Source organism: Simochromis diagramma, unplaced genomic scaffold (genome assembly GCF_900408965.1).
Source record: "Simochromis diagramma unplaced genomic scaffold, fSimDia1.1 OVJJ01000387.1, whole genome shotgun sequence".
Lineage (NCBI taxonomy): Eukaryota > Metazoa > Chordata > Actinopteri > Cichliformes > Cichlidae > Simochromis > Simochromis diagramma.
Genome location: NW_024387152.1, coordinates 6,961,264 through 6,982,354, shown reverse-complemented (window position 1 = coordinate 6,982,354; position 21,091 = coordinate 6,961,264). Strand labels below are relative to the sequence as shown.

The following is a 21,091-nucleotide window of genomic DNA, read 5'->3' as shown; positions in this document are numbered from 1 at the left end:
TATACAAATCATGACAGGAAAAGCTAAGGCAGTAACACAGTAGCCTTTGGTTTGCATGTTTGTTTTTCATGACACTGACCTTTTGTGCATCTGTATCCCTTTCTTTTTTGCTGACTTGCTTTCTTTTATACTTTTTATTTGTTGATGTAAATTAGTTGTTCTTTTTCTTAATTTTTCCTATTCAAGGTCAGTAGGGTTGTGTTGTTTCTTTCCACCCTGAATTAAGGTCTAAACGACTCAGTCATATGAGGAGCAGAGAGAGGAAGTGCAGCCCTTCCTTATTACACACACAACATCCTCACAGATACAGACACTTACTGCGCTACCTACATACGTGCATGATATATTCTGATGATAGCATAATTTTGCAAAAACTAGATTTTTTTTAATGTTATGTTTCAGCCGTGGTCTTCTGTTTTGTCTGTTTGTTGTTTTTACAAAAGCCATTTCAGTCTTTTTCATTGAGCCTATATTGACCATCTGACCTGTAAGCAACATGAGGAAAAACTCATCAGTGCTTTTATATAACCTAATGTTATTGAGCTAAAAACAAACAAACAAAAGTTGGTGTTGTAATTACCTACCCTTAATTTGAAAAGTCAGTAGGGATGTGTTCCTGTTTTGCATTGTAAAATGTAATTTATACTTTTATGTTCAACAATAAATTAATATATGATGTAAATGATTTGGGGAAAATTTGTTTTTGTTTTTATCTTTAAAGTGAGTAAGTAGTAGTGTAATTATTTACACACATCAGCTGAGCCTAATTGCTATTACTTTGCTGAGTTAGCACTGTTTGCTTTAACACATGATTTACTGGTTTAGGTCGTGAAGTGAGTCTGTCACAATGCTAGATGCAGAATGAAAGTTCACAAAAAAAGGAAGGAGTGTTGTCTGTCTGACCTTCATAACTAAAAACAGAGTTACTGATGTGAGGAGCAGACAGATGGGGGCGTCCCGATTAAGTTACACATGCTACAAATATCCCTCAGGAGCTGTTACACTGTGCAGTCTTTAACCAATAAGCAGCAGCAGCTGAAGTGTGATTTTGCAGAGTGAAAGGACACGAAACCTGCTGCAGATATGAGCCAAGGTAGGGCAGAAGAAAAAAATGGGTTTTAACACCTGCAGATTAAGATGCAACTTCTGCTCTTTTTAAATAAGTGTCACCTTAAATGTCACAAGTAAAATGTGATGAGCGGGAATGGTAACTGACATTAGATCTGGAGCATTAGGTAACGCTCCGTCTGCAATGGGAAATGCTTTGCTGATGATTTTATATGATTTATTGTCTCTGAAGATACTTTGAGCAGGTGACCAAACTTTCATGAAGTCACGAATTTATGAAACTTTCATAGCTTTACTTACTGTTGCATGTCTATATGTTTTAGTGGTGTGAGTAGTTGTATTGCCTTTGACAGTTTTGGACATTGAGCACTATGATCTGGACATTAAGAGCAACAGCAGAAGCCATCACACACAGCTGTGTGGAGAGGAGCGTTTGATCGTCCGGAGAGGGCAGCCCTTCAACATTATCTTACACCTGACTGCTGGCAGCAAGGACTTCAAACCCGGTGAACCAGGCCTCACGCTCATCGTTGAAACGGGCACTACTGATTATTAATTGTACGTACATGTGTGTGCAGTCTCTTTGAATGCATGCATGAGTGAATCAGTAGTTATTTAGGGTTTATTTGTCTGTAAACCGGATTTGGAATTATTCTTTATGCCTGTGTCTGTCTCTCCAGGTCCACTACCAAGAAAAGAATCAGACACTAAGGTTACCTTCAATATAACTGACTCCACAGTGAAACACTGACTGGAGTGCGTCTGCCACTTATGATCCGTCTGGAAACACACTATCATTGTCCATCTCCTCTTCCCCTGATGCCCCCATTGGGGTCTATTCTCTGACTCTGGACCAAAATGGGAAGAAGACCAGTTTAGGGCAGTTCACTCTGCTTTTTAATGCTTGGTGCCCCAGTGAGTACATGAAGTTGTCTCTAATTGATTTATGATAAGTTATTTATATTCTGGGTTCAGTGTCAGTCCCTTTAAATGTTGTCCGCTTTACATTTATATAGTATGTGGACACTATAAAGTTTTCTAAATGGACAAATGTAAGGCCCTAGGGCAAGAATTGGCCCAGTGAAGACTCCAATCCCAGATGGATGTCACTGGAAAATATGAAGGAGTTATAAAATTTCACTGTATTTTTATATATTTTACAGCTTTTTCTGCTAATAAAACCTTTTCGCACAGTAATACATAAACAATAAGATGACAGAAAAGGTCTCGTTTACACTTTCGTCTACTATAGAATTTTTGGTTTAAAAAAAGAGAATTATTTTCATCAATCAACAAAAACTTTATGTTTTTAATTACTGGGCAGTGAGCTACCAGAACCTTTGTTTATTACTGTAGACATTTCTGATGTAGAAAACTGTTGTGTGCTGTAAAAATTACACTCCTTTGTCTTATATTAAGATATCTCAGGGATTAAATGTGTAGTTAAATGTCTTTACACTGACAGAAAGTGCAGTTTCATTCTCCGGCCTACTTAAGATCAAAGTGGCGTGTATGCGGACCTCAGTGTTAAATGAGTTTGACCGGCCATGGTCTAAATGTTTTGGTGTTTTGGTGCGCCAACAGGAGATGCTGTTTACATGCACAGTGAGACAAAGAGGCAAGAGTATGTTCTAGCACAACATGGGCAGATCTACAGAGGAACACATAAAAGGATCAAGGGGACACCCTGGAACTTTGGACAGGTATCAGAAATGCCATAAATCAACAGATTAAGTAAGGGCTGTGTAAACATTTTGAAACATATCTCCTTCTCCTCAGTTCCTCTGCAGTTTGAAGCAGGAAAATTGGACATCTGTCTGAAGATTCTGGATGAAAACCCTAAATTTGTGTCTGATGCTGATAAGGACTGCTCTTCGAGGAGAAATCACATTTATGTGACCAGGGTGCTGAGTGCCATGGTAAGTCTGCTTTTTTATGAAGATGGTTGGTATGAAGGTTGGTATGTATGAAGGTTGGTTGTGTCTCTCCTTCACTTATGACTCATTTGTGTTTTTTGGTCTCCTCTTGCACTCAGATTAACAGTAATGATGACAGGGGTGTCCTGGTAGGAAACTGGGGAAAGATTGAAGATGGCACTCATCCGGGAGAGTGGATCGGCAGCGGGGACATTCTGCGTCAGTGGGCAGAAAGCGGTCCTGTCTGCTACGGCCAGTGTTGGGTGTTTGCTGCAGTTGCATGCACAGGTTGACACGTTTTCAGTGCTTTAGAGTTTGCTATCTATTGTTTTGTTTTTTGATTGGTTTAGTTTAATTCACAGTAATAATATAAAGTTAAATGGAAAAAAATGTCTGTTTTTTATTTTCAAGAACGATTAAAATAAACCAACGGATGATCTGATATCGTCGTGTTGGTGTTGTTGTTCCAGGATCAACATTGCAAGTGACCAATCACATTGTTGTGACGTTATTCTTTGGCGCGCCAAGCCATTCGTGCATTTATGAAATTCCAATGTTGCAAGCACAATATCAATTCTGCTTAGCGTTTATTAACGGGTTAGGGTTGGGGTTAGGGTCAGGGTCCGTTGATCGGCGGACAGAGGCGGTTTCTCACAGCTTAAGTACAGTTTTTTGTTTTACGGCGGTTTTTCCCGAAGTCGCAAAAGTATGACGTCACAACATTCTGATTGGTCACTTGCAATGTTGATCCTGGAACAACATTTACTATGTTGATCTGGGAACAACACCAACACGACGATATCAGATCCCAGCGCTTTGCACCGATGTCGTAGGCCTCTATGTCATTGATGGGACTGCCTTCACTCCAGCCTCTAACAGCAAAGATGATGGAGGAGGGCAGGTGAGGACAGGCCAGAGGGTTGCAAAACATGCGGTCGGATGTGTTTGAGCTGAGGTCAAACATGGTCTCCAAAGTACAGAGGATAATTACTTGACACTCTTCACTATTCCCCACTATTTCATTTCCAATTATGATTTCCATGATGTAATGTGGATTAATCAAAGCCAGCCTGACCTGTAAAGAGACACGAGGACATACGTTTGAATTAAACTGTCTATAACAGGGCCTGTCATTATGTTGCCAACATATTTCCTACACAGAAAAACATAATTGTCCAAATGTATGTGAATAAAATTAAAGCTTAGAAAACGTGAATACGTACTTAACTAATTTTAAATAGTTTTCAGATACATGGAAAACTATAATATTCATGTGTATGCTACTGTAAATTTTGAGTTTAGCTCTATCCTTCTTATTATTTTAGATGAAAATCCTCAAAGACATTTGAGCAGTTGTCCCTTACTTACTTTGGACAGAAGCAGAGAGATGTACTCTTTGCGATGATCTGGTGCAAAATTGATCCAGCAAAGGATGGCCTCATACACCATCCGCTCCTGCTTCACAATGAGCCGGTCGCTCTCAATGATTTTAATGAGTTCATTTGCAGAGAGCATCAGGAACTCATCAGAGGTGGTGACGACCGCCTCGAAATGGTTCAACATGAAGAGTAAGGCCTTCATCAGCTGTGGGTTGTAGTAGAAATTTGTAAACCCCCAGATGCTGATGCAGTTCTGTGGGGATATTTGCTTCTCCATGAAGTCGCTACAGGCTTGCATGATGCCCGATATTCCAAACCTGTCTGCTGCTATGAAAAGCTCTTGCACGTTGTCTGTTGTCACAGGAAGAACCCCAGTGTAGGCAAATTCAGTGATGAGCTTCACTGTGCCTGGTGTCACATCGGGAAGGCTGACCAGCGCGCAAAGACAGCTCTCTGAGATGACGGGGAAAAGTATTAAAAATGAGATGTTGCATCACCCACATGTTCATACAGCATCACGCGTCATCAGTATGATTTATTTTTTAACAACAACCCCATTATGTCTCCAAAGGTTGATTCTGTTCATATGGACGTAGCGTTTTCAGTTTCAGTCCAGATTTACTTACCTGGATGATTGAACATGCATCAAGACGAAAAACACCATTATGTCTTTTTGTTTGTTTGTTCAAATATAAGTGTGAGTAACAAATTGCACAAAAATGCAAGATGTTGAGTCGAGTTCATATATGCAAATTGATTGGAGCTTCTTTCATAAAATAGTGCTTTCTCCTTCACGAGTAGCTCACAAATTAGTACTCCATGTAATTACAGAACCATTTGTTGTTGCTGAGATGAGTTTTTGTTTTGTAGTTATGTGCATTTGCCCAAAATATTGGACATTGTCCCCATAGCTTAAATCAGCTGACTGACATACGAATTCCCAGACTGCACTTTGTTTATTTATTTATTTATTTGGTCTGTGATTCTTTCCTTTTATCTCTTAACTTTTCTGATCTCCTGAGCAGGTTGTCAACATGGAGTTTGAAGGGGGTGTGACGGCAGCCTTTTCCATGGTGGCATTCACTGAGGAGATTTGTAAGCGAAAAACAACCATTTACGGCAGCAAGGTAGGACTGTAATTAATGTCTCTGGGCAAGATGAGAATGAGAGACTGAAGAAAATCACATAGAAACACATTAATTAGCAAATGAATTATATAAAAGTAAAAGTGTGAATGCTTACAGATACAGAAGGTAAGAAACATATATCACAGCACTGTTAATCCTTATAGACCCTGTAACAGTTCAAACTGTTAGAAGCATGTTATTTACTTCATAGGACAAAGGCACTCTTCTGCATCATAAAGCAGAACCGCAGACCAAAATCACCCATTCCATAATATGTTGAAATATGGTTTAACAATGATATGTTATTATAATTAGGGATTTCCTGCCTCGTCAGACTTTCACAGAAATCTGTGTATTTCCATGTTTTTTTATGACCATTTGATTTAAAAACTATTATATTTGAGCAATTCCTTATTTGATAAAACTGATTCAGTTGTTTTACAATACTTTCAATTTTGCTTTGTCCTGTTTTTGAGGGTGTCCAAAGTTTCAATATTCAGACAAAAACCTTTTTGATAAAATCAGTTCGATGAGCTATCATTCATACTACTGATGTGCGGCTGATGAAATGATATCTCCTTGAATCTTTAGTATTTGATAAACATAGAGTTAAGTTTGTTACTAAAATTCAGCTCTTTCCTACATAATGAACTGGGTCTTCTCAGGGCGAGCTCTCATGCAATGGCCACGAGATCCATGTGTTCAACTTCCTGACCCAGAAATCCAGAAAGCACACAGCAGACTATAACACTACCAGGCAGTTCGGTATGAGTGGACACGGTGGAGCAGACTACTGCCTTATGCATGCCTTCATTTCTGCTGTGGCAGTGAGTGCTCATTATTCTTTTTTTATTTTTTTAAATATCTAATTTTAGATAAGATTTGTTGTTGCTGAGTTCTACTTCCACTTGAGATTATCTGTATTTGCTTTTCTTGTACCTGTGATGCAGGACTTAAAGGATGCATGTGTCGTATCTATGTGTATCTGCTCTGTGATGGCTAATTTTTGTTTTCATATATCTTTATATGCATGCAGAACAATGATCCATCACCGATACGGTCTGGTCCTGTGGAGACACTGCAGAGTCATTTGCTGGTGTTTGAAGCTGAGCGCTCACGACTAGAGAGCAGAGTGCTGCACTGTGGGGACATTGAACAGAGCTAAAAAAAATACCTACAACATTTTTTTGAGCATATTTTGTTATGGCTTCTTAATAAATCAGTGTAGTAATACCTATATTGTTAGTTATTGAACAAAACTATTAAACTTTCTCATTTGTCAATTACTAGATTTATATACACACACTGACATATATAACAAGGACTTTTTTCTAGTGAAGCAAAGATGTCCTGAGAACGTATGATGATTAATGACAATGACACTCACTTCCTAAAATGATTACATAACTGATTCATGTCAGAAAAAGAAATATTAATTTCAAGGGACTGCCTGGTTTAATAAATGCTAAATAAAATCTGTTTTTAGTCTTGTGTCTTTAGTTTCCACATTTTTTTTTTCTTCCACACACTATCACGCTACAAAACCTGACACTAGTCTTGAGGCAGTAGGACATGGAAAATATGTACTATTTAAAGAAAAAAGTCATCTTGAATTTAATGGCAACCGCACTCAAATTTTGAGGCAGTGTGTCACATCCAGTCTTCAGCACCTGGACTCTTCTGCTCCAAAGCCATGCTATTGTAAGACATGCTGTTTGCCATCGCTTTGCTGAAATGTGAAACCTCTTCCATAAAAAAGATGTTTGGATGAAAGCGTATGATGCTCTGAAACCTGTAATCTTTTTTTTTTTTGGTCCCAATAATTTATTACATTTTGACATTAGGACTAATGGAGTACATGAGACCTCAGTTATTAATGAAAACATGAATTTCACAACTTATCACACCACTTTACAACTGCTCATTGAGGCAAATAGGTAGAGAAATATTGGGTGAATGAACGGGCACAAGCACAGGACTCTGTCAGATCTTTATGTAACAAGAAAGCTTATTTACACAACACCAAGACACTGAAGAAGTCACTTGGATGAGTGATGAAACGTTTCTTCCAATGAAAACGCTACATCCAGATGAACAGAATCAACTTTTGGGGATGCAGAACACCAAGTGCAGTAAAAAGTGATATTTTTTTAATTAAAAATAATTTTTTAAATGGAGGCTGTATGATAAAAAAGTATTTTTATACTATAAAATTAAAACAAAAAGACATTTTAAAGTGGCACATGGCAGCAGGTTTCTATGTAACAAAATTATGTTATGATTCCATTTTTGCAATCGTTACCGTTTAAAGTAACATAACATATATGAAACATAACAAGCAAAGGTCTTCACCATTTCAATCCAGAGCTTGGAGAGAAATTGACTATCACAGCGGTTGCAAAGCAAGGATTTACTAGCAAGCAGAAATTTGTTGGATTGCAAAACCACTGACCATCGACTGACAGCATGGGAAAAGTAAGTGCATGAATAAATGAATGAATAAGTTCTTCAAGTCATTTGTTTTTGAATCAGGTGTTTAAACTTGAAATTCATATTTGCAAATCTAAAGATTTTACAATTTTTTTACATTCCTGCATTTTTTCTGTGCAGTCCTGTGAAAGGAAACCTTTTGAATCACTGTTTTGTTGTAACAAGAGTAAAAAGCATCTTTTAGTTATTGTATTTATTTTGAACCTTTAAAGCAGCTTGTGGTAAATATAACAGGCACTCTGTCACGGTCCTCGGTCGGTGACCCAGTGTTTTGTGTTTTGTATTATTATTGTTATGAATTGAACTTAAATTTGTTATGATTTTTCATTGCTAGTCTCTTGGTTTTTGTTTCTGTATTTCTAGTTCTGTAAGCTCTTTAGCATCTCCTTATTTCCAGTCTTTACGTTTTGTTAATGTGCCTTCCCTCTGTTCACTGTCTTGTCTCTCTGTGCCTTTACTGTGGGACACAAATTTCTTGTTTTCCAGTTTCCTGAGACCTTACTTTTTTTAGCTTCTAGTTATTATGCTTTATTTTCTGTTACCCCTATTTCAGCTCTCTAGAGCGCAAGCTCGTTTAGTTCATCCCTCTGTGTCCTGCAAGTCCTGCATTTGGCACCTATCTCCTTCCTTCCACACAGCTGTAGCCTTTACACACAGTTACTGAATTTGACTCATTTAAAATTTTAAAGGTAAAAAAATAATAACCACTGACCAAATTTAAAAAAGCAAAACAAAACAAAAATAATATTAATAATGATAACAAAAAAACGCATTACAAAACTTAAATCTTCAGATAAAATGAACTGTTTTCATTTTGTTTATATCTATGTAAAAATGAAATATTTCTAATGCTCTGCTTTTTCCTTTAAATGTGGTGTCATATCAAAATAAAAATTACTTGAAATGTGTATTGAAACAGAAAACATAAACCTACAACATATTTTTCACTACAGTTAACATTTTAATAACAGAACAGTGGTTTCTAGAATATATTTTTCATTTCATTATTGTTTAATCCACAAAACTTCTTTTAGTTCTTTAAGAAAATGTCTTACACTGAAATAAATACAACTAAATCTTTTTTTTTTTACACCTTGAATCCTGTCTGGCAGCTTTGGCAATCAGAATCATGATCTCAGTGTCAGTCACTGTCATTTATTCAGCACCAGTGTTTTGATGGGTATTAGTACATCAACACTGAAATGGTTTAACTGTAAATATTAGCAAGAATAAAACAAAGCAGATCACAACAAAACTTGTACCATGACTTCATATATTTGAGTATGTTTGCCCTTTATGTTTACCTGGTTGTTGAATGTCCCTGACAGGCAAAGATGAAGACAAAGTGGCTAGAGGACAGCAGCCCTGAATCCCTCCAACACCCTCCCGAAAAAACATATTGGACCACATTTGGTGCTCTGCTGGCGAGAAGCTCCAGCCCTCAGCCCTCCACCTCTGGCTTCCAGCATAGACGACCGAAGGATGCCAACCAAGAGGTGAGTAGAAAGCATATTCATAAGCTCAGAGACAATGTAAATGTTTTGACATCTTCTAAATCCTACAAAAACAAGAACTGAGTGGTGAAAAAATACAAACTGGCATTGTAGACAAGCCAAGAGTTTTGACACACATTACTCCATCTCTAACAGGTAAACACTGCCCAGCCAGTGAGGAGGTCAAGCCCCCAGCCCTCCACCTCTGGTTTACACTTGAACCGTGACTGGAGAGCAAGGAGACCCAGCCCTCAGCCCTCCACCTCTGCCTTCAAGCGTGGGAGAGAGGAGGCTGACCAGGAAGAGGTGAGTAATCACAATGCTGTAAGCATCAGTGGTGAATATTTCAAGAAAAAAAATACTGTTATGTATTCACTGTATTCACTTCAGCTTTAAATGTTTGTTGTCTGATCTCACTGTGCTGCACACACACACCATACCCGCAGTCATTAGTGGCTTATACAGTCTCTATTTCTGACCCCTTCTATGCACATTACTGCCACCTTCTGGCACTAGCAGCATGTAGCAGCACACTACATTTGAACTCATGTTGGTTACATAAAGGTACATTTTGTTGCACTTTGCTAACTATTTCAGTATTCACAAACCAATTACCACCCCCAGTGTGCATACAGAACTGACTTCTGTTGAAGTTATCTTTTTGAAAAAATAAAAGAAACTGCTAATGTAAGAATAATAGTCAGTATCTTAGGTGCTTAACATCAAGTGATATCTCACAGCTACCCCCTGGTCGGCGAGTGAGGAGATCCAGCCCTCAGCCCTCCAGCTCTGGCTTCCAGCATGGACGACAGGTGGGTGCTCATCAGGAGATGAATAGAACGTATATTGTATGCTCACAGAGAAGTACGTGTTTTAACATTTTCTAAATTCTACAAATACAAGATGTGAGTGATAAAAAAAAACACTTGTTTCTAAAACTGGCATTTTCAGATAAACGAAGATCATGTGGTCCAACCAGTCTTCTACCTCTTTTTACAACCCTGGAAGAGAGGAGGCTGACCAGGAAGAGGTGAGTAATCACAATGCTGTAAGCATCAGTGGTCGATATTTCAAGAAAAAAAAATACTGTCATGTATTCCCTGTATTCACTTCAGCTTTAAATGTTTGTCCTCTGATCTCTAATGACTGGAGCATTTTTAACCTGTTTTTTTTATTTATTTTTTATTTAACCTTTATTTTACCAGGAAAAGTCCCATTGAGATTAAAAACCTCTTTTTCAAGGGAGTCCCGGCCAAGAGGCGACAACATGTTAAAATTACAAAGTTACATACATGTTATAAATAACAATTACATTTTATAAAACATTTTTCTCTGGCTCTCTCAATTTGGACTTAAAAGCATTTAATGAAATAAATGTTTGTCCTCTGATCTCTAATGACTGGAGCATTTTTAACCTGTTTGTTCCTTTTCGTTACTGCAGCAGGAATGCCAAAGATTCTGGAGCGGGTACTACAGAGTCCAGACTGACACCGATGGGTCCCGCCCCACCGTGCGCTTCCCTATTGTTTTCTACCAAAAATTGTTAATGTTAATATTGTATGTACTGGGTATGGTGTCGGGGTGGTGGAACAGGTCTTCATTTACACCACAGATGGAGTATTTCTCACTCACTCAAGGGCAGTCTCCATTAGAGAGTCTTTAAGTGGCAAATCCATCAGCCACACATTTCTTTACACATTTCTTTTTCTTCCTACCTACATAGTTACTGCTAAGTTTAAGATATAGAGTAGTAATGATAAGTTATTCGAAATGTACTAATAGTACGTTCAGAATAGCTCACCATCTCTTTTTGTTAACTTTAAAAAAAGTTTTTCGTGTTTAAGATACAGTAGTGATAAGTTTAGATTTAGATGTTCTGTCAATTCTGTTATAATCCTTCATTTACAATAAATTTTTGACTTTTCATGTTATGACATAAAACAAACAAAATAAAAACCAACTAATCTAATGGACCAGTTTTAGATTTTTATTGATTTGATGGGATGTTTCCAAAGGGTCGCGCCTATCTATCTTTTAATGTTTTGTTTTATGTTTTCATTTATTTGATGTTTTTTAAGGTTAATAAAAATTTGCTAAAAGATTCAGTAAAGCCTTAACATTGTTTGCATTAAACTAATTCATTGTTTGGATTTTGAGAATATGGTTTCACTTCTTTATCAATCTGCAAACTGCCACTAATGAAAGAAAGCTCATGCTCAAACCATTATCTGCCCTGGTTTATTGATGAGTTTTGTTGTATTGCTAGTTCATTTTTCTCTCGCTCTCACAATGATGTGCGGTCATTCATTGACAAATGTACAAAGTAGAGAATGCCGCCGCCCGGTACACATTGCACCTGACCCCTATGGCGCCTCCTGCAGGAGGATAGGCCCATGTCCCTTTTTCAGGCTGTGCCCGGCCGGGTCCCAAAGACTAAGGCCCGGGCACCAGACACTCGCCCTCGGCCACCCTCCCTGGGCCTGGCTCCAGGGCAGAGCCCCGGTAACACTATCCTGGGCAGGGTGAACTGTTCCCTTGATATTGTATTCATAGCGGTCTTCTGAACCTTTGTCTGGTTCCTCACCCAGGACAAATTGGCTATGGGAGACCCTGCCGGGGTACCAAAGCACCCCGGACAACACAGCCCCTGGGATCCCTGGGACACAGAAACCCCTCCACTACTATAAGGTAGCTATTCGCAGAGGGGATGGTGTAGAGTGTAGCCCAGTGGCGGCTCCTGAAAAAAATCTCAGGGGGGGCAATTTTTATGATATCGACTAAAATGACCCATTTAATGAGTACATCAAACAACACAATTTTAATTTGTTGCTAGGTGATTAACTCATACAGTGATACCTCATGCCCACTAGATGGCAACACACAACAGAAAGCTTTCCTCTAGCTACATAAGTTACAGGTAGAAAGCGAAAGAAATTAGCATCCAGTAGCCTTTAAGCAAAAATGAATGTGTCCACTTACTCATTACTTAGGCTACATCAATCCAATGTTGTGTGGTGTAATCAAGCAACAATATAAAGCCGGCTGCATCATATAAATCAATATGCACAGCCTGTCAGCCACGACTTGCGCTGGAACCAACTCCGACAAAAAGTCCTGTTGTATGCTTTTGACTTCTCCTTCGTTGCCTGGGTTAGTTGAATTTCGGGCTTGTCAGGTCCCAACTCTTTAACTTGCAGTTTTTCTGCCATTGTCCTTCTGGCAAAAGGGTAGGTTAGAAGCGATCTAACCGAATTTGGGGGAGGCTGTGCCTCAACCGTTAACAATACCGCTGCCATCGTCTCTCTCTGACCTTATAGCTCACTTAGGCTACTGACTGAGGTAAAATTCTAGAACAGCAAATCTTCGCGCGTTTTCTGCAGGGGCGCAATTTTAAGCGCCCCCAAACCATTTAATTCAGCGACGCTGATAGGTCAAATATTTATTATTTTCCCCTGGCAACCATTTAATGATAGGCTATTTCGCTGCATATCAAGGGCGCTTTGACGAGCGCCCCAGAAGAAGAAAAATACCGTTTGTTGGTTGAACTTTAATGAGTCAGCTGGTGAAAATGTTAAAATACGCCTGGCTGTATATGGGCACACACATAGTAAAACTATCATTGATGAATTTTTTAAAAATATATATTTTTTACTCCTCCACATTTGGGGGGGCGGAGCCCGAGCGCCCCCTATGGGCCAGCCGCCACTGGTGTAGCCTTAAAAAAATCCAGCAAAGGCCTATCTATTTTAGCTAAAATCCTTATCATAAATGTCCTTTGTTTCAAAGTTCGAGGAGTCAATTTTAAGGAAGGGAAACAGTGAGTAAAGGCTGAGGTATGCCAAACACAAGAATTGGACTGAAAATCAGTGAACTCAATTCCTGTGGTAGGATATATATATTAACATGTGATTCAGAACCATAGGGTTGCCCAATAACGATATAAATCACAAAATTTAATATTTTCTGTAAATTCAGTGAATCTCAGGCAGCTCAACTTGCGTGAAGTGTTTCCAGCTGGGCGTCGTGTACTTGGAGTCCAGTGTTTTAACCGATGCATGAAGCTATACATTTTTAGACATAAGTTGTAATGGCTGCCGTTTTCTTTATCTTTATTACACAGCGTGCTGTGGGGAAAAGCCTGTTCTAACGTTTGAGTCTAAGGTTTATTTTTTAGCACCCGGCGGCTCTTTTTTGCTTCTCATCCATAAAAATTTTGCATACTCTTTCACGTAATTCAGTTTATTTTGAAAAGGCTCAACAGGATCTTGAGCTTTATTGTGAAAGGCTTATGTGGAAAATAAACAAGCGGACACGCCTCGGTTGCTAATGACAACATAAAAACAGTCGCCTATCCGTCCATAGTGTGGTTATATTAAATATAAGAGAAAGAGAGAACTTTAAGAAATTAATATAGCCACTACAGTGACCATCAAAACGATGAAAAAATATTGGCATAAACAGTTTATTTTGCCATAGCATGAAACAAACAATAGTGTAAAATGAAACGACAGATGTTTTTATATCATCATCCGATATATATTGTTATATCGAAACAGCCCTAATATGAACTTATTTAGAACTTACCAGAATGAAAATGTCTGTAGCACGACAACAGATATCTGTGGATGGTAGAGAACTGGATATCAGCTCATCTCACAGCTGCTATCCAGGCTAGATGCCTTCTTTTGGTAACAACCACTACATAAGCTCCCTCACGTTGCTTTCAGGCTGGGAAAGAAAAAACAGAGAGCCAATTTTCAAGCTTATTCCCTTACCGATCGTGCGATCTAACATTAAAACCCACAACAGAGCAAAGCGAACCATTGCTGATGCATTCGCTCCTTAAGCCCTTTGTTTGGCCTGCTAAAATGGTGCCCGGAGGCCACGCCCCCTCCCGTGACATCACGTTCCAAAGCCCTATAGACAATAACACCAAATTTAAAAGAAAGAAAAAAAAAGAATGTTACTGTTACATTTTGTTATGACATCATTATGATGATCAAAGGCATGTCATATGCCTTTGATCAGTGAATCCTTAAGTAGGGGTAAGAATCCCAAACTTTCAGTCAGTTTATTTGCAACACTCAAGATTGCAGCATTCAAAGGTAAACCTGAGAAACATTTTAAAACAGTTGAATCTTTAACACAGTCACTTCATCAACACTCTAACATGTCTCAGAGTAAACACAGCAAAAGTCAACAAGCTTACGCTGGCTTTACTACAATGGACCACCAAAATCCAGAGCCAAATTCTGAAAAAACACATTTCCAGCTTCCACTCAAGAGGAAGCGAGGCCCGGATTATGCTGCACAGAATTGCAGAAGTCCCGACAGCTGCTCTCCACCAAGGAAAAAGAGACGAATCTGTGAAGAAAAAACTGTGTTGAAAAGACGATACAGTCAGATTTCAAAAGGGAGCAAAAACAACTCTGAGAGCTACTCTCCAGAGAGAAAGAGGATGAGAATAGACACTGAGAAAAAAGAAACAGCAGTGACTCCGAGCATCCAAAAAGGTTTTTCTTCAAGGACTATCCAACTCCAAGTTCAGAAAAAGAACAATATGAACTTGAGTGATACCAAAACCTCTGAAAACAGTCCAAAATGCAACAAGAGGCCAGAACAAGCAGCAGTGACACAGAGCATCCAGAAAAGTTCTTCGTCAAGAGCTATCCAACACGTAGTTGAGAAAATGGATGTTACGACCTCGAGTTATACCAAAACCTCTGAAAACACTCCAAAATACAACAAGAGGCCAGAACAAGCAGCAGTTACACAGAGCATCCAGAAAAGTTATGCGCCAAGGACTTTCCAACAACTAGTTGAGAAAATGGACATTACGACCTCGAGTGATACCAAAACCTCTGAAAACAGTCCAAAATGCAACAAGAGGCCAGAACAAGCAGCAGTGACACAGAGGATCCAGAAAAGTTCTTCATCAAGAACTATCCAACATGTAGTTGAGAAAATGGATGTTACGACCTCGAGTGATACCAAAACCTCTCAAAACACTCCAAAATACAACAAGAGGCCAGAACAAGCAGCAGTTACACAGAGCATCCAGAAAAGTTATGCGCCAAGGACTTTCCAACAACTAGTTGAGAAAATGGACGTTACGACCTCAAGTGATACCAAAACCTCTGAAAACACTCCAAAATGCAACAAGAGGCCAGAACAAGCAGCAGTGACACAGAGGATCCAGAAAAGTTCTTCGTCAAGGACTATCCAACACGTAGTTGAGAAAATGGACATTACGACCTCGAGTGATACCAAAACCTCTGAAAAGACTCCAAAATACAACAAGAGGCCAGAACAAGCAGCAGTGACACAGAGCAGCCAAAAAAGTTGTTCGCCAAGGACTATCCGACTCCTAGTTGAGAAAATGAACAATATGACCTTGAGTGATACCAAAACTTCTGAAAACACACTGAAAGACAGCAAGAGGCCAGAACAAGCAGCAGTGACACAGAGCATCCAAAAAAGTTTTCCGCCAAAGAATATCCAACACCTAGTTAAAACAATGAACGATATGACCTTGGGTGATACCAAAACATCTGAAAACACACCAAAAGACAACAAGAGGCCAGAGCAATCAGTAGTGACACAGAGCATCCAAAGAAGTCCCTGGTCCAGGACTATCCGACTCCCAGGTCAGAAAACAAACGATACGGCCTTGAGCGATACCAACACCTGCGAAAACACACCGAAAAAGAAAGAGAGCCCAGAAGACCAGAGAGAAACAAACGTGTGGATCATTGGGTCCAGTTACATTAGACGAGCCAAGGGTGAAGCAAAAGAGATTTTTGGAGAAAATTTCGGACTTAATACCAAAGTCCAGTGGTTTGGCAAACGAGGAATGCGCTGGGGGGGAGTCCTTCCTTGTTTTTATAAGGAGCTATCCACACAGAGCCCACCTGACATACTGGTAATCCATGCTGGGGGCAATGATTTGGGACTCTTTTCTGCTTATGAACTTTCTTCTGTCATTGAGAAGGAATTGATGCAATTGCACACAGAGTTCCCCTCAATGACAATTGCATATTCATCCATCAATGAGCGTCAAGTGTGGATATATGGAAATCCAGGTGAAATCAATAAGGACAGGAAGACTGTGAATGCCAGCATTAGAAAGGCTGTCGACCGCTTCGATGGAGTGATTATTGAGCATCCGCATATTAGGTTTTTTGACAACTCCATTTTTTTACGCAACGGAGTTCGTTTCTCCAAGAAAGGAAATGAACTGTTTCTGACAAGCATCCGCACGGCCATCCAGAAAAGTCTTCAGTCACGTCACTGAAAACTGACTTGAGACATTTCTTTCACAGTCCAGAAAACCATACGTTGTTCATTTTAGGCAATGTGAGCAACATATAGCTAACGTGTGCTCTCTTTTTTCTTTTCCTCTGCCTCTCACCCCCCAACCAGTCATGACAGTTGGCTGCTCCTTTCTTAGCCTGGTTCTGTCAAAGGTTTCTCCCTTTTTATAAGGGAGTTTTTCCTTTCCACCGTTGCCCAGCGCTTGCTATTAAAGGAGATCATTCGATTGTTGGGGTTGATAGTTTAGAATCTAAAATAAACTAATAAACATAAAACATCAGGTGAGGGGTTCACATAGTATGGAGCACTACAAAAATTACAAATAAAAACATGTAATTGGTGGCAAATCAAAAATAAAATAAAAAAATTGAAAAATATCTCTTACTGCTCTGTTTATTTCCTTAAATGAACACTTGTACTTTTTGTCATAGAAGAATAGGAATATTAATATGAATATGAACACCAAGGCGTTCCCAGGCCAGCCGAGAGATATAATCTCTCCAGCCTGTCTTGGGTCTGCCCCGGGGCCAAATGCCTGGTGGCACCCTTGCCTCCATGGGCACCTTAACTCATCACTTTTGGCGCAGAGAATGTATTTTATGAACTAATATTAGTAGGCTGAAGCCTTTTATTTCAGCTGTGATTGTTTTTGTTATTAAGATACATATTAATATGTTTTTTTAAGGATCAAGATGTGGGTTTGTTTTTCCAGCTTCATTAACAGTTGTTTTTTCAGAGATCAGATGTCCTCACAGGACAACATATACAAAAATATGATTTTACAGAATATGATGCATTGGTGTGGATTAAACAGTGTAATAGTTTTGATATTTACCTTAAAGAGCAGTAACGTTAATCAATATTGCACAGATAGAGAAAATCAGCAAAGTTATTGGCTTTAGTTTTGATATTTTACCATAATGCAACATTAATAGTGAAACACATATAACAAAGTGGAAAAGGGTATAAAATCAAACAGGAAAAGTCAATAAATTTAGCCAAGTAGCTTTGGTATAGCAGCTAGTTATGTACAGAAGTTCCACCATTTGCGGGGATAGCAGAATAATACAACTTTGTACAGTCAGACAAGTAGCACTGAAAATGTCCAACTGCTGAAGTCATGAGATTAACTTTATTACCATTACCTTTTCTGTGGACAATACTCTCGTTGATGTGTGCAGTATCCTTTGTGTATGGAAAGCCTGAATATTGCAGTAATGGGAGATTGTTTTGTTTCAGATCGAGCTTCTCTTTGATGTGCTGATCCACATCGTTAGCATTCTGGTTCAGCAACATCCTCTGTTTTTCCTGATTCTTCACACTAGATGGAGCCATCTAGTGTGAAGCACTCCAAGCACTGAATGTTGTTCCAAATTTGATACTGAAATTAGAGATCAGCAGGTATAAAATCACCGCCCACTGACCATTCAGTTCTTTGGAAAATAGTGTCACCATTCCTGGAAGATCCCTCTGACCCCCTGCAAGCAATTTTGTTTTCAGATCATTACACAGCTCGACAGATAAAACTGTCTCTTAAAGATTGATTTAATGAAATACTTGATAATAATCCTTCTAATTGCCCTGTGCCTTAAACACAGAGCAGTGATATTAAGTCTGCTAACTTAGGGTAAACAGCGTTTTTGCCACCTTGCTTTCCTGGCTATCCATATATTTCCAGTCTCGCTGACCAAAGTCCTTAAACACATTCAGAAATTCACACATCTCTTTTGTTACTAAACTACTGTAGAGCCCTTTTCCTTTCACACACACACTCATGTCACTACTTTGTCTGCAGCAGCTTTATTGTTTTCCGCCTGTATTGTGAGTTTAATCTCTTAATATTTTTCCGGTAGTATAGTTTTATCTTCCTTTGAAAAATCAACTGCTCTGCTGCCACTACACTCTTTCATGTTTGTGATTGGTCAGATGCTACCAATGCCACTCCTTACATGGAAACGTGCAGGGGAAACCCTGGATTTACTCAACAAGTTGTTAACTAGCTTTGTGATCACTTTTTTTGTTGCAGATGTTAGGGTAAGTGAATCCAGATAACAGAGAGACACCCTGAGTATATTGAAGGGAGGCAGGCAGTGTTGGACCCTTTAATAACTCTGCTGGAAAACTGAACTCATATTTTCCAGCAAAGATTTCACATGTAGAAACTGTTTCTTCTCCATCAGTAGTGCATACAGCTCCCCCTTCAACTCACCATTCTTGGTTATCAGGCTATTTAAGCACTGGCAAGCCTTAAGTTAAAAAACATCTTAGCGTTTGTTTTTAAAAGGATTCCAACATCAAGGGACCTAATAGCAAACACAACAGATATCTATTACTTTAGAAGTTGGCAAAATCACAGTGAAACTGACAGTAAAGTGTATTCTCTGTGCAACACTAACCCTGAAACACTTGTCTTCAGTATGCTGCATAGTTTTTAGAAATTTCCTGTTATCAAATTTATCAGATTTGTCAGGTGTGGTTGCCCTGATAGTCCTCAATTCCGCTAACTTCTCTCCCATTCAAGGATCTGAAAACCAAATCAACAATGAGGGACAATTTTATTAAGAAAGGTGGACTCAAATGTGCATTTAAAAGAAAAATATAATGGACAAAATAATGACCACTGCTAGTGCTAGTTCAGCCTCTTAGTAGATGAATTTAAAAATCCTTAGTGGCTTCCTTCTTGCGTGATTCACTGGAAGAAAACTTGATCTCTGATTTTAAACCTTGAGATCAAGGTCAGCAAATTGTACTTAGATTTTTAGTAGATGTACCTATGGTATTAATTTGAAAATCCTACATCTTCTCATTCTTGAGTCATCACAAAGATGGATGTCCATGCCGAACGTGTGGCCATCCACCACCCGCCTGGTGGGGTGACAACAATACCCTATCAACCGTTTATGACTGAAGGGAGAAAAGCAGCAAAGGATTCACAAAAGATGCCAACATTTAAATTTGAGAAAAAAATTATTTAAAAAAAAAAAAAGAAAAAGAAAAGTCTCTGTAACTGACAGGTTTTTAATTCCATCCATCCATCCATCATCCATCCATCCATCCATCGACAGGAAAGGCATACGGCAAAGGGCCACAGGTTGGACTAGTACCCAGGCCTGCCACTTTCAGCCATGCGGCATATGGTCACCTGCTCATCCAGCTGAGCTAAACCGGCATCCAAGAAGTACTCCATTTTGACTGAGTGTGTCCAAACCTTTGACTGATACTGTAAAAAAACAAAACAAAAAAACAACTTACTCGTCTCTGCTGGTGATATCTTTGAATTTCTCAGTGCATGGCTGCTTGGCTGCCTTGGCTTTGTGACGCTGCCACTGCAGGTTTTTCAGGTCTGCTTCAGCCACATTAAAAGTATACTTCAGCAATGAGTCTTTTCATAATTACAGTGTAATGAATTGTGATCGCTGATATGTGAAAGATGTCTGTGTAATCAGGATTTACTGGTTATTATTTTGTGTTGCATCTTACAAGCAGCTTTCAACTAAAATTATTTAAGGAAAAACAAATGTATTTTTATTCTCAGTTAACTTACTCACAAAAATTATTCATCAGTCAGCATAGACACTTGAAGAACAAAAGCTGGAGCTGCATACCTGTGTGATGTGTTCTCATATATATCATACATTACAGCCACAGGCATTAGTGTGTGGAACACCTGTACAGATGAAGTTAAGAAAGGTACATCTATACAAAAATGTACACAATTGTTTAAAAACAATAAATTGTATGAATATAGGAAATGTTCCTCTTAGTGACTGAGATGTCCTATTGTGTTATAATAAAGCTTTGTCCTGATTTTTATTGATTAAGCAAAGCGTAACCCAAACTTAAAGTATTCATTAAGGTGTTTGTCACATAGGCATAATTCCATATGAAGCAAATTACAAACATCATAGGGTGTTTAGCTTAGGTAAAAATGTAGTTTGTTGTTGTTTTGGTTTATGAGCTTAAATTGTTTCATGTGTGTATTGTATATGAGTGTAGACTTGTATACAGTTAAAAATGTATGGATCGTTTAATGTCGAATTTGTAATTTGTGATGATGATTTGTAAACAATGGAATTTGAAATAAGAGGGTAGGAACAGAAAATGTGAAACTTCATCTTACTTCTTTTTGAGCATAAACATTGTGTAGACATAGAAATATTCATGAAAATATAATGTTTTCAAGTTTTTCATCCCTCTTGTAAATCTTGAAATATCTGTGTATCATTTTCAGAGCTTCCTTGTTCTTGTTAGACTTCAGTCTCTCCAACCATGCAGCAATACACAGAAAGTCAGAATTGACACTT

General features: G+C 38.7%; 3 protein-coding genes across 3 annotated transcripts; 2 read left to right on the top strand and 1 right to left on the bottom strand.

The window, feature by feature from the left end:
• The first annotated feature begins 1,083 nt into the window (after positions 1-1,083).
• LOC120744039 (protein-glutamine gamma-glutamyltransferase 2-like) lies at positions 1,084-3,652 on the top strand. Its single transcript, XM_040048156.1, has 6 exons — positions 1,084-1,093; positions 1,404-1,607; positions 1,819-1,983; positions 2,653-2,771; positions 2,859-2,987; positions 3,104-3,652. Exons 1-6 carry the CDS (start codon positions 1,084-1,086, stop codon positions 3,275-3,277), a joined length of 801 nt encoding a protein of 266 aa, XP_039904090.1. The 3' UTR covers positions 3,278-3,652.
• A 617-nt stretch (positions 3,653-4,269) lies between these two features.
• LOC120744038 (kelch-like protein 10) lies at positions 4,270-4,879 on the bottom strand. Its single transcript, XM_040048155.1, has 2 exons — positions 4,861-4,879; positions 4,270-4,816 (listed from the first exon to the last, which is right to left on the bottom strand). Exons 1-2 carry the CDS (start codon positions 4,877-4,879, stop codon positions 4,320-4,322), a joined length of 516 nt encoding a protein of 171 aa, XP_039904089.1. The 3' UTR covers positions 4,270-4,319.
• A 321-nt stretch (positions 4,880-5,200) lies between these two features.
• Positions 5,201-11,293, top strand: LOC120743979. The gene is made up of 7 exons (XM_040048053.1): positions 5,201-5,490; positions 6,156-6,317; positions 9,309-9,476; positions 9,630-9,779; positions 10,214-10,285; positions 10,425-10,503; positions 10,915-11,293. Exons 1-6 carry the CDS (start codon positions 5,398-5,400, stop codon positions 10,491-10,493), a joined length of 714 nt encoding a protein of 237 aa, XP_039903987.1. The 5' UTR covers positions 5,201-5,397; the 3' UTR covers positions 10,494-10,503; positions 10,915-11,293.
• Positions 11,294-21,091: the final 9,798 nt, after the last annotated feature.

What these genes read in the sequence shown, in the direction of transcription:
- LOC120743979 (XM_040048053.1), top strand. Translation starts at nt 5,398, where the DNA reads ATGGAGTTTGAAGGGGGTGTGACGGCAGCCTTTTCCATGGTGGCATTC. An exon ending in CAACCATTTACGGCAGCAAG is followed by an intron (nt 5,491 to 6,155) that starts GTAGGACTGTAA and finishes GGGTCTTCTCAG; the next exon opens with GGCGAGCTCTCATGCAATGG. An exon ending in CCTTCATTTCTGCTGTGGCA is followed by an intron (nt 6,318 to 9,308) that starts GTGAGTGCTCAT and finishes TGTCCCTGACAG; the next exon opens with GCAAAGATGAAGACAAAGTG.
- LOC120744039 (XM_040048156.1), top strand. An exon ending in CACGCTCATCGTTGAAACGG is followed by an intron (nt 1,608 to 1,818) that starts GCACTACTGATT and finishes AGTGAAACACTG; the next exon opens with ACTGGAGTGCGTCTGCCACT. An exon ending in TTTTAATGCTTGGTGCCCCA is followed by an intron (nt 1,984 to 2,652) that starts GTGAGTACATGA and finishes GTGCGCCAACAG; the next exon opens with GAGATGCTGTTTACATGCAC.